We start from the raw sequence: 13,180 nt of genomic DNA, 5'->3' as shown, positions 1-13,180 counted from the left end.
CAAAATCCACATTACCATTGGTTTGCTTCATCATGACTATATAACAGACATGAAGTTGAAGACAAAAATTCTGAGAGCAAAATACATGCCAAGAAGGGAAAAGAAATGATCAGGCTTCAAAGTGTAAAATGTGGTTCAGTGAAGCCCAAACCATGATCATACACTGAACTGTAGTGGCAGCAAAAACAGAAAACAAAATAAACTTTGCAAGAGTCGAAAAACACAACTAGAAAGGTTACCAAGATAAAACCACACAACCCCAACTTAAAATTGGTCCTAGGACATACACACATGAAAAAAATAGCTAAAGGTCAAGAAAATACTAGCAGCAATAAGAACGGAATATTAGTGGGCGTGGCAGTATAAAGAATTTTACCATGCTCTAGAACTATTCCCTGACAGAGATCACAAGTTCTATTTATATGGCTCACTATTCCTGTGTGCTATCAATAAAATTATATTTTGAAGAAGGATTCTAGTAATTTCCTGACATCTAGGAATTAAAAGGATTGACCGTCTACACCACCAAGCTGCGCTTGGATTGTAATGTACTCACCTTTTCATTGAGCATGTTAGGATGTTCAGTGAGCCAGACACAAAGGCACTGAAAGGCTGCAACAATCATGGAGTGAAGGTCTCTGGAGTGCAGTGGAGCTGGACGGCTGCACTGGTACACAATGTATGTGCAGACTGAGCTGATGGCTCTCTTCCTGTCAGCCGAGTCTATTTCAACCTTCACCTATGATACACATTGTAGGCAAAAATCAATCCTGTAATACTGATATTCAAGAAGTTCAATAATGATGCCCTACAAATAATTCTTGGAGCACTCTATTGTGAGAATCGCTATCTAAGACTAAGCTGCTGGGTCACCAAAGGGCAGCAATGACTTCTAGCTCTCACCTGCTTAGTTTATTAAGTTAGAATCTGTTTTTCTACACACAATTCCTACAAAAAAGGATCAAAATAGATATCTAGGGGGCAGTCATTACTAATGAGTCTACATAAATATTTAGCTGCATTATCAGAACCAGATAAGGAAACCAAAGCAGTTATTACAAGAGACTTGTCAGCCATGCAGTTGATACTGCACTCCTAGTACAGATTTGGTGACCGAAGAAAAATTTTGCAAGATCACCAAGATTTCAGTCACAGTCAACAGAATTAAGAGATCATTTACTAACAGCATGTGCTAATGCTGTTAATGGGCATTATCTACTGTGGGGCCTATTTTATGGGCAAAGACCACCAAATAAGACAAAACTTCCTTTACTTGACAAACTGACCCTTCTCAGTGCATCCCAGAATGCAACACGTAGGGTCAGGAGCCACCATTTTCCAAGACAGCAGCACTGGTGGCAGGAAGGAGAGGGCATTGCTCCGGGGGGGCGAGGGGGCAAGGACACCAGGTAATTTTATTTTTCACAGTCATGGGAGGGAAAGGAGCCACTAGACCTTTATTTCAATGTTGGAGGTTAGGGGGGAGGGGTCATCAGATCAGGTCGGGGAGGCTATCTGGGGCAGGGGTTCAGGTCAAAGGGGCTATCTGCGCCACCTCAGACATGGCAGTAGATTTCTTGTGTTGTGCCCATATGGTAGACATCCGTACACAGCTCTGCATTGCTGTGGGTAAAGAAAAAGGCTCTTTACCATTAATTTTAATATGATAATGTTTGCTGCATAAATTAACTTCCATGCAGCAACCCTTTCTACATCCGGAGGCCAGCCCATGCTGTTAGTAAATTATCCTTTTGTTGATTAATTTTAAGGCAGGGAGACCAGTAACATACAATTACAAATTATTTTATCCATAAAACCAAATAGTTACTTGTACTTTAAAATGTGACAATGCAAATGATTCTTAGATTATTTTGGCAATACACACAATAGGATTCTAAAATTCATAAAGTTTTAAAATCTAGCAAGGATATTCTGTTAGATGACGTGGAGGGGCATAATCTAACGGGGCGCCCAAGTTTTCCTGAGGGCGTTCCCGCAGGACGGCCCCATGAAGGGGCGGGGAAACTGCTATTATCGAAACAAGATGGGCATCCATCTTTTGTTTCAATAATACAGTCGGGGACACCCAAATCTCAACATTTAGGTCGACCTTAGAGACGGTCGTCCCCAGTTTTCGTCGATAATGGAAACCGAGGATGCCCATCTCAAAAATGACCAAATCCAAGCCATTTGGTTGTGGGAGGAGCCAGCATTTGTAGTGCACTGGTCCCCCTCACATGCCAGGACACCAACCGGGCACCCTAGGGAGCACTGCAGTGGACTTCACAAATTGCTCCCAGGTGCATAGCTCCCTTACCTTCGGTGCCGAGCCCCCCAAACCCACTCCCCACAACTCTACACCACTACCAAAGCCCTAAGTTGAACGGGGGCACCTAGATGTAGGTACAGTGCGTTTTGGGTGGGTTTTGAAGGGCTCACATTTACCAGCACAAGTGTAACAGGTGGGGGGAGGGGGGGGATGGGCCTGGGGTCTGCCTGCCTGAAGTGCACTGCACCCACTAAAACTGCTCCAGGGACCTGCATACTGCTGTCATGGAGCTGGGTATGATATTTGAGGCTGGCATAGAGGCTGGCAAAAAAATTTAAAAAATATTTTTTTCAAGGGTGGGAGGGGGTTGGTGACCACTGGGGGAGTAAGGGGAGGTCATCCTCAATTCCCTCTGGTGGTCATCTGGTCAGTTCGGGCACCTTTTTGAGGCTTGGTCGTGAAAAAAAAATGGACCAAGTCGACCAACTGCTCGTCAGGGACGCCCTTCTTTTTTCCATTATCGTCCGAGGACGCCCTAAGCATGCCCCAGTCCTGCCTTCGCTACGCCTCCGATACGCCCCCATGACGGACTGCAGTTGAGGGCGCCCAAAATCGGCTTTCGATTATGCCGATTTGGGCGACCCTGAGAGAAGGACGCCCATCTCTCGATTTGTGTCGGAAGATGGGCGCCCTTCTCTTTCAAAAATGCCCCTGTAAGTCAGTCTCTGTTGGTAGAAAAATTTAAAGGTCCATTTAAATTCTTGCTCACTGTCATTCCACATCATCATAAGAAAAAAGCCACAGAACAGTTGGAAAATTACCGGCCAACAATCCACCTAATTTGCATGGCAAATATGAACATTAATTATAGTAAGTTTTCAAGGAAACAAATGCACATAACTTTCCCTTTCAAAATCCCACAAAAGGATGTGCAAAAAATAAAAAGTATACACAATTTATCCAGCCTTTTTAATGTACATATATGTGTATTTATAACCTATAAACTCCAACTTCTCCCCTGCTGGGCAAACTTCTACGGTCTCTGCCCTGATAGTGGCTGGACAGGTTTCGATGGGCTGGCGTGGGGTTTTGATCACAAATTCAGTAGTTGAACAAGGACAGTGCCGGGCAGACTTCTACAGTTTGTGCCCTGAAAATGGCAAGGCCAAATCAAGATCAAGTATTCATATTTAGTTATCACATCATACCTTATGTGCTAAGAGTTTATCTTGTTGGGCAGACTGGATAGACCGCACAGATCTTTATCTGCTGTTATTCACTACGTTACTACGATGCCATATGCCTCCGCTCATCTTGGGTAAAATTACACATGTATATTTTATCTATTTTATACACATCCATGGCTTTTAAAATGAACATCCCATTATTAAACTGGGATGTAAACGAGGCTCCCTCCAATACTGCATCCACTGTTTACCATCAATTTAGTCCTCCAACTGACTTTCCGAATGAGGTCCTGGAGTCAGTGACATTAAAAGGACACTGGAAAAAAAAATCAAGAAACACAAAAAAGGTTTCTCATTTTAACTTCTTTTCCATTTCCTATGTTCTAGTTCTCCCAGGACCTCTTGGGAAAACGTCATACAAAACTGAGTTACAAGAGGCTGAATCTTTATATTTTCACAATATGCTTACGTTTGAAGCAAGCTACAAGTATCTCACACAACTGCTTTGTAACTGAAGTGTACTGAATATAGCCTTGGAGCTACTCACCATTTCCCAAAATAGACCCTTTGTATTGTTTTGTGTTAAAAACATTTTATAACATCCAACAAACCTCTGCAGTACATGTTTCAGGGAATACCACTGAAAATGTGAACCCCCCCTACTCAAAACAATCTTTGTGGCACTGACATTTAAAATGAGAAAAAAAAAGCTTCTCCCATACACTGGCAAAGAGATTGACCCATGCAACTCTGAGAAACACTGTATTTTTATTTTATTTGTTGCATTTGTATCCCACATTTTCCCACCTATTTGCAGGCTCAATGTGGCTTAGATGGTACCGTGTTGGCTTTTGCCGATTCCGGTATGAACAAATACAAGGTGATATTGTGGTAAAGATTTATGTGAGATATACACATTGGGGGATCTTAGACAGGAAGAGTTAAGTATGTCCATTACGTGCTTTGGTTTCATTGTGTTGTGGGTATTTTTAGATTGTCTGAAGTGGGGAGTATGTGTCCTGGGGTGTTTATGGTTGTGGGTTTGTAGCTGATATGTTGAGAAGAGAGGATGAGGCAGTTTTTTCACTTGGAATGAGTTTGCCCATGAGTCCATGATGTTCAGGCCATCATTGATTTCATTGGTTATTTCTGTCAAGGCATGTCTGAAGGGAATGTAGATTGTAACATCACCTGCATAGATGAATGGGTTGCGGCCTCAGTTGGATAAGGACTTTGCCAGTGGGATCATCATCGTGTTGAAGAGTATTGCTTTCCACGGTGGTGATATGTTTGAATTTGATTTTACTTGGTATGTTCTGGAGGTTAGAAAGCTCTTGATCCAATTAAGTACGTTTCCAATGATCCCAAAGTGGCCAAGGAGTCTTAGTAGTATATTGTGGTTTACCATGTCGAATGCGCTCGACATGTCGAATTGGAGGAGAAGTATGCTTTTACCTATGGCTATTTCCTGCTTGAATTTGGCCAGGAGTGTGACTAGGACAGTTTCAGTACTATGGTGGGAATGGAATCCTGATTGTGAGTCATGTACAGTAGTATTGAGAACTTGTCCAGGTATTCCGTCAGCTGTTTGGTCACCAAGCTCTCCATCAATTTTACTACTAGAGGGATGGACGCAACTGGGCGGTAGTTGGTGAGATCATTTATTTTTTCTTAGTGTTTTTTGGTATTGGGGTAAGTAGGATGTTACCGAATTCCTCGGGGAAGAAACCTTGTTGTAGCATGAAGTTTAGCTTAAAAATGTCCAAAGTCTGACTTAGCTGCACAATCGAAAATGCCCCTCAAAATCAATTGGAATAAGACAGAATTGTTGCCCTTAGAAGTGTAATAAAGAGTCCATACACCATTCCTTTACAATGGTTAACAAAAGGATTAAAATATTTGGGCATAATTCTTCTCTCTGAATTGGATGATATGGTGGAATATACTGAAACAAGGGTATTGCAAAAGATCAAAGAGATATGTAGTTGTTGCTTCCATTGCTTCCATTAAAACAATTAAAATGTCCATAGCCCCTGTAATAACATACAACAGGAATATGATTCAAGTGCATTTTCTATTCATTTTTATAAAGAGATTAATAACTAACTAGATTTCAGATTGATATTCATGCTTTACAATGTCCTAAAGAGGCTGGTGGAATTAATTTTCTTCATTTTCATTGCTATGATATGGCCCTCCTTGTCCATCAAGTTTTTTTTTTGGTGGCTGTAACTCCTTTGTTCTATAAATTACATTGGTTTCCAGTTATAACAAGATCTCATTTTAAAATGTGTAGAATGGTCTTTCAGACATTAAAAGGAAATATTCCTTGCTGGGTAAGTTTTTTTCCTTTACTAAGTAGACAGTAAAGCTGGTTAAGTATTTTAAACAGCTTTCAGCTTCACTTCCATATCAAGCTGCTTCAGTATGGAATACTCTTCTATCATCTGTTCATTCTTAAACTCATTTACTGTTTCGTCAACAACTTAAGTCTATTCTGTTTAAGAAATATGTGAAATGATCTATTACTATGTTGTGATCCTGCTTTTGTACATTCCCAGTTGTGAAGGATATTGTGGAACAGAAGACGTAATGTAATGAATCCTCTCCATTCTTTTTCAGAGCCTTCTTTGATGAAGCTAAAGCGCCCACTAATCTAAGCCACTTTTATTACGTCATCTTCATTGTATGCAACTTCCTAAACGGAATACTAATAATCTTTATACAATCTACAATGGTAGTCTTGAGACTACTGGATGGTTTGTTTAAAATACAGACAAGAGACTCTAGGCTTACTCCAAATCCATTAAGATTCAGAACTCTACATGTCTTTGGGATTAGTGGCTTGAGGTAGGAATTTGGGCTTGAAGACCTGATTAGGCAGAACCACTTATTCTTTCAAGAGCTTAGGCGGAGAGGTGTGGTAGCCATGTTAGTCCACTCTTAAGGTTATCAATAGAAATCAAAGAAAATAAAACATGGAAAAGAAAATAAGATGATACCTTTTTATTGGACATAACTTAATACATTTCTTGATTAGCTTTCGAAGGTTGCCCTTCTTCATCAGATCGGAAATAAGCAAAAGAGCTTAGGCGTAAATCTACTGTGCCATTTTTGCAGTGTTTTAGTTGGATGCATTTAAGACCGTTACAAAGATCTGATCCATCGACGTATACATGGCACAGTTCTGCAATACTTTATGGACTCCATGGTTACGTATAAACCAAAACGAAATCTACGCTCTGAGTTGATTAAACAGCTTTCTGTGCCTGGCCTGTATGTCATCTATCAGAAACACAGAATCATACTTTTTCGATAGCTGGGGGGAATTTGTGGAATCATCTTCCAGGTTATCTAAGACTTTGCTCTGATTATCAACATTTTGAGAGACTTTTAAAAACTTTATTTTGTGAAAGCATTTATTGATGGATAATTTTGATTCTTTAGCAGTTCTCCGTTATATCTGTAGCGACTAAGATTCTTGATTGTATATGATTGTTAGTGTTTTTCTGTATATGTTCTGATATTATGAATGTTTTTACTATAACCCGCTTTGATTTTAAAGCAGGATATAAATTCATGAAATAAATAAATATAATTCCTCTGGTCTTTATGGACTTCTATAATGTGACAGGCCGTTTCGGATACTCGGCATCTTTGCTTTATAAAAAGCTCCATTAAGCTACTACAAACCATAGACCTACTAGCCTTCAGCTTATTTGGAATAGAGAAATAGTCAAACTATTGATGATGACATGTGGAGTCATTTTTGAATGGGTTCATTTTGCTGTTCATCTGCTTTGCTACTACAGTCACTTTTCTTTGTGGCTCATCAAATGCTTTGGACTCCAGAAAAATACACTGAATTGACACTTCTAAGACTGTATTGCAGAGCACTCTGAAATTATTACACTGCAGCTTTGCCCAGCATCCAGAGTGAAGAAATAGACATGCTTTCTTTCTTCTGTTACATGCCATGAAGCCTGAGCCTGGAATCTTCTCAGCAGGAGACCAGCAATGAGAACTTTGGGCAGGCGACAAGGTTGCTATCATTTTTTGCCTGCCCATATATTTCACAGTTGTCTGCCGGCTCTCATCATTAGGAGTACTGCACAAGTGATGGCAAATGCCTGAGTTCAAATACTACCATTAGGGAGCTCTGCACCAACCACAGGGACTGCTTTCATGGGTTGGCCTTGAGTGCACACCACACTGATAACACAAAGACACAGAGCCTGAACTTGCTAATTGCTTAGCAACGAAGAAGGCTTTCCTGCTTCTTTGCTACAAACTTTGACAGGCTGCCCTACATATTCCTCTGGATTAGTAATATCCGTTTAATAATAAAAAATGATTGTTATAACTACCTTCACTAAAATCTAAATAGAATGTCTTTATCTAAGCACAAATAAGATTACTGTCACAGTCTCTCGTGAAGTCCGGAGTCGTGAGCCCCTGGGCCACTGCCAGAGAGTGACGGCAGCAGCAGGTGAACCACCCAACAGGAAGCGAGGCTGAACAAAGACAGGCTGGTACAAGCAGGACCGGAACTAGCAGGATGGGGACTAAAGCTAAAGATGAGCAGGGCTGGAATAAGCAGGACTGGAGCAGGATTCTGGAACGGGCTTGGCTTGAACAGGATTCAGGATTCTCAGACAGGCTTGGCTGGGCTAAAGCTGAAGGCAAACAGGGCAGACACAAGCAGGAAGGGAACTGAAGCTGAAGACAAACAGGGGCGCAGACAAGCAGGATTAGAACTGAAGCTGAAGGCTTACAAGACAAGAACTAGAAGGCAGGAACAGCAACAAACACACACAGACGAAAACTCAACGGAAGACCTCTGTTGCAAAGGCAAGTCTGAAAGTTCCCAGGTGCTTAATAAAGGCAATTACAGATGAGGTCACAGGTGAGGCTTGGCAGCAGAAACACTCAGGCAAGTCTGGAGTGCTGGAACATCAGGACTGGAATGAACTCTGGAACGTGTTTGGGAAACAGGAAGAAGACAGTCCACAGCAGACATAGGGCCAGGTCACCAGGAGGCGAGGTGAGTGTAGGCATGGGATACAGTCACAACCGTGACAATTACTTAATTAAAATCTCTTTTAAGAAAAAGCCAAAAATTATGTTTACAGTTTTTAACACCTAACTTAAATTCAACAGGCTCTTGACACAATTTCTTATCTCTTCATTACTTCATTTGCTAGCAAGAAACTTGTAACTGTACAAGTTCTCCGTTTCACTTCAACTATATGTACAAAAACAAAAATCAAACCACTTAAGAGGTTTGCCAGCTCTAAGTAGTAACATGCTGTATGGATCCCAAGCTGGTTCTGTCAAGCTTTAGTATCTCTTTTTACTTACCTTGGAATTAAAGGGTTTTTTTTTTTTGCCTATGATGATATAATTCCCAGCAAAAGTCTTCTCAACCCTTGTTATTACTAAATGACTACTTGGGTTGGAGGTTACTACTACTACTTAACATTTCTAAAGCGCTACTAGGGTTACGCAGCGCTGTACAATTTGATAAAGAAGGACAGTCCCTGCTCAAAGGAGCTTACAATCTAAAGGACAAAAAGTGCAGTCAATCAAGTGGGGCAGTCTAGATTACTGAATAGATATAATGGTTAGGTGCCGAAGGCGACATTGAAGAGGTGGGCTTTGAGCAAGGATTTGAAGATGGGTAGGGAGGGGGCTTGGCGTATGGGCTCAGGGAGTTTATTCCAAGCATAGGGTGAGGCGAGGCAGAAAGGGCGGAGCCTAGAGTTGGCGGTGGTGGAGAAGGGTACTGATAGGAGGGATTTGTACAGTGAGCGGAGGTTTCGGGTAGGAGCGTAAGGGGAGATGAGGGTAGAGAGGTAATGAAGGGCTGCAGATTGAGTGCACTTGTAGGTCAGTAGGAGAAGCTTGTACTGTATGCGGTACCTGACCGGAAGCCAGTGAAGTGACTTGAGGAGAGGGGTGATATGAGTAAATCATTCCAGACGAAAGATAAGGCGCGCAGCCGAGTTCTGAATGGATTGAAGGGGGGGGATAGATGGTTGAGTGGGAGGCCAGTGAGAAGCAGGTTGCAGTAGTCAAGGCGAGAGGTAATGAGAGAGTGGATGAGAGTTTGGGTGGTGTGCTCAGAGAGGAAAGGGCGAATTTTGCTGATGTTATAGAGAAAGAATCGACAGGTCTTGGCTGTCTGCTGGATATAGGCAGAGAAGGCGAGGGAGGAGTCGAAGGTGACTCCGAGGTTGCGGGCAGAAGAGACGGGGAGGATGAGGGTGTTATCGACTGAAATAGAGTGGAGGGAGAGGAGAAGTGGGTTTGGTTGAAAGACGATGAGCTCGGTCTTGGCCATGTTCAGTTTCAGGTGGCGGTTGGACATCCGGGCAGCAATGTCGGATAAGCAGGTCGATACCTTGGCCTGGGTTTCCGCAGTGATGGAGGTTGGGTTAAATTCAGAGGCTTTTCCCTTAAACTCCCTTTAAAATAGATGCACTCTACAGAATCCATAGTCTATTGTTGAAATTACTATTTTTTGCCATTACACGAGAGAGTTCTTTTTTGTTGTATAAGCTTAATATACTAACTCCACAGTATTTCTTCACAGCCTCCTTCAGCTGTAGGTAGGAAGATGTTTTGCCTAAGAAAATACTCTACAAGCAGCACTTACTGTAATTGTTAATGAACTTCTCAGAACGTTACCTCTCTTTTCTACGACACCTTCTTGGAAACCTTCCTTACAACTGAGTACCTGTGTCTAACAGAACCACTCTCTCTTATCAATCTTTCCAAAATTTTATATACCAATCTGCAATGGACAAAACAGCGAAGATGACTAAAAAGTAAAAAAGTGAGGAGAAAAAAAAGGAATAGAAAAAATGTAGAGAAAAAAAAATGAAAATAATAAAACTAGACGACACTAATAATATAAATGCTTAAAAAAATATATTTATTTATAAAAATACAAAAAAAGGGGTGTTCGAGACTCGACACAGCTGTGTTTCGGCCAGTCAGGCCTGCATCAGGAATCTCTTCACCATATGAAGTCTCTTTCTCTATCTCAACATTGGATGGTTTATGTATTTGTATATGGAAAAGCCTATTGAAAAACTGCAACGAAACGTCTGTGAAAACGACTCTCCGATTTTCTTTTCGAAAAACTTTGTAGCGTTAAGATCAAGCTCAAAACAGCGTTGACTAGAGAAGCACTAATCAGCGTCTCGCATCTAAGGAATGCATATACCAACCAGCTCCATAGTCTCTATACATTCCAAGGGAGCTGATAAGCTCAGATAAGACTTGAGAAAATCAATTATAACATCTCATGACATCAATAACTAGATAAACCACTTTTCTAACTTACGACAGGACCGTTTGAGTTTATGAAGATCAATATACCATTACTGCTTGGTTTATCATGGCTAAGCTTCTGAGAAGTAGGGGCAAGTTTATTCTAAATTCTTTTTCCTCATAATTCAAAAACATTTTTACTCATAATAGTTCCAATTATCAATAGAATATTGAGCATTCTAAATTTCCTGAAAATTAAGTTGTTCCCAGAATTAATTTTCATCTAACATCTTCCTTGTGTAAAGACAAAGTCTTCCCTTTGCTGCACATTTTTAAAAATTTGACCACAGTTAATAGTAAAGCTGGAGATACATACATACATTTGTAGACCAGGATAAATCTGATAACAAAATATGAGCAGTAGGATTTTGCATAAATGTAACTAAATCTGATGTCCCTTCTCATGAGTGGGCTGTGAAGGATAAATAGAAACATTAAAAGACCATTTGACACTCAATCAAGTTACATGGAAACTGACAAGAGGAAATACTTTTTCACTCGATGAATGGTTAAGCTCTGGAACTCGTTGCCAGAGGATGTGGTATCAGCGGTTAGAGTTGATGTTGCTAGTTTCTGAATATTCTGGTTGAAATTGTTTGAGATTGCATTTTTTCTTATATATGCGTATCAACTGATGTTGTAATAGTTACCTGTCTCTTTGAAAAATTAAGATTAAAAGTTGATTTAAAACACAGTAGATTATATTGGCCTCTCTGACATGGTAAAATTATGTATAATCATACCTGATAATTTTCTTTCCATTAATCATAGCTGATCAATCCATAGACTGGTGGGTTGTGTCCATCTACCAGCAGGTGGAGATAGAGAGCAAACTTTTGCCTCCCTATATGTGGTCATGTGCTGCCGGAAACTCCTCAGTATGTCGATATCAAAGCTCCATCCGCAGGACTCAGCACTTAGAGAATTACACCCACGAAGGGACACTCTGCCCATTTCACCACCGCCGAAACGGGGGAGGGGAATTAACCCAGCTCATCCCCACACAAGTGGGGGAGGGGAATCCGTCCAGCTCATCCCCGCGGAGCGGAGGGACACCACCCCGCCGATGCGGGGGGATCTGGCTTATCCTGCAACCGCGGAAGGAGCTGACTGACCCTAACACCGCTGAAGCGGGAGGGGTACAAAGCTGCCCTACAGCCGCACGAAGTGGGAGGGAACGCTGGCAGAATTTAGGTCTCAATCCAGCCCCGAAAAACGGAGGGGAGAGGAATGCAGCAGCTCACTGTAACACAAAGTCGTCTCAACTCCTGAAGAATCCAATTGAAAAAACTTGAACACGAAGTCCTCCTGAACAGGAACTGAAGACTAAACTTGAACCTGAAATGCAACCAGAATAAAAACAGTACAGATATCTGGGAGGGGCTATGGATTGATCAGCTATGATTAATGGAAAGAAAATTATCAGGTATGATACATAATTTTACCTTCCATATCATCATGCTGATCAATCCATAGACTGGTGGGATGTACCGAAGCAGTACTCACCCAGGGCGGGACATAGAAATCCCTGACCGCAACACTGAAGCTCCAAATCGGGCCTCCGCCCGTGCAGCCACAGTCAAACGGTAATGCTTGGAGAATGTATGAGCCGAAGCCCACGTTGCCGCCTTGCATATCTCTTCCAAGGAGACGGATCCGGCCTCTGCCAACGAGGCCGCCTGAGCTCTCGTGGAGTGAGCCTTCAGCTGGATAGGCGGCACCTTCCCCGCGGCCACATAAGCCGCTGCAATGGCTTCCTTGACCCATCTTGCCACTGTAGGCTTAGCAGCCTGCAGACCCTTACGAGGACCTGCAAACAGGACAAACAGATGATCCGATTTCCGGAAATCATTGGTCACTTCCAAGTATCTGATGATGACTCGTCTCACATCCAGATATTCAAGAGCGGAGTACTCCTCTGGGTAGTCCTCCCTACGAAAAGAAGGGAGACAGAGCTGCTGATTCACATGGAAGCGAGAACCAATCTTGGGCAGGAAGGAAGGCACTGTGCGCATAGTCACTCCTGCCTCAGTGAACTGCAGAAAAGGCTCTCGACATGAGAGCGCCTGGAGCTCGGAAACTCTTCTGGCTGAAGTGATAGCCACCAAAAAGACTGCTTTCAACGTCAGGTCTTTCAGAGATGCCCTCGACAAGGGTTCCAAAGGCGGCTTCTGCAATGCTCTTAGCACCAGGTTGAGATTCCACGCAGGCACCACTGAGTGCAGAGGAGGGCGCAGGTGATTAACTCCCTTGAGAAAGCGCACCACATCTGGCTGCGAAGCCAGGGAAGCACCCTTCAGGCGGCCCCTGAAGCAAGCCAGAGCCGCTACCTGGACTTTAAGGGAACTGAGCGACAGGCCTTTCTCCAGACCTTCTTGCAGGAACG

General features: G+C 42.3%; 1 protein-coding gene across 6 annotated transcripts in view; it reads right to left on the bottom strand.

Moving 5' to 3' along the window:
* Nucleotides 1-13,180, bottom strand: part of RALGAPB (Ral GTPase activating protein non-catalytic beta subunit) — a 174,054-nt gene that overhangs the window by 53,739 nt on the left and 107,135 nt on the right. For all 6 annotated transcript variants that reach the window (XM_030212441.1, XM_030212442.1, XM_030212443.1 and 3 more), the window contains one exon: nt 557-739. In XM_030212441.1, the coding sequence (XP_030068301.1) occupies nt 557-739 (183 nt within the window). The remainder of the gene's footprint in view (nt 1-556; nt 740-13,180) is intronic.

Source organism: Microcaecilia unicolor, chromosome 8, assembly GCF_901765095.1.
Source record: "Microcaecilia unicolor chromosome 8, aMicUni1.1, whole genome shotgun sequence".
In the NCBI taxonomy this organism is placed as follows: Eukaryota; Metazoa; Chordata; class Amphibia; order Gymnophiona; family Siphonopidae; genus Microcaecilia; species Microcaecilia unicolor.
Note: the sequence above shows the minus strand (reverse complement) of the source record. Positions and strands in the feature narration are given on the sequence as shown.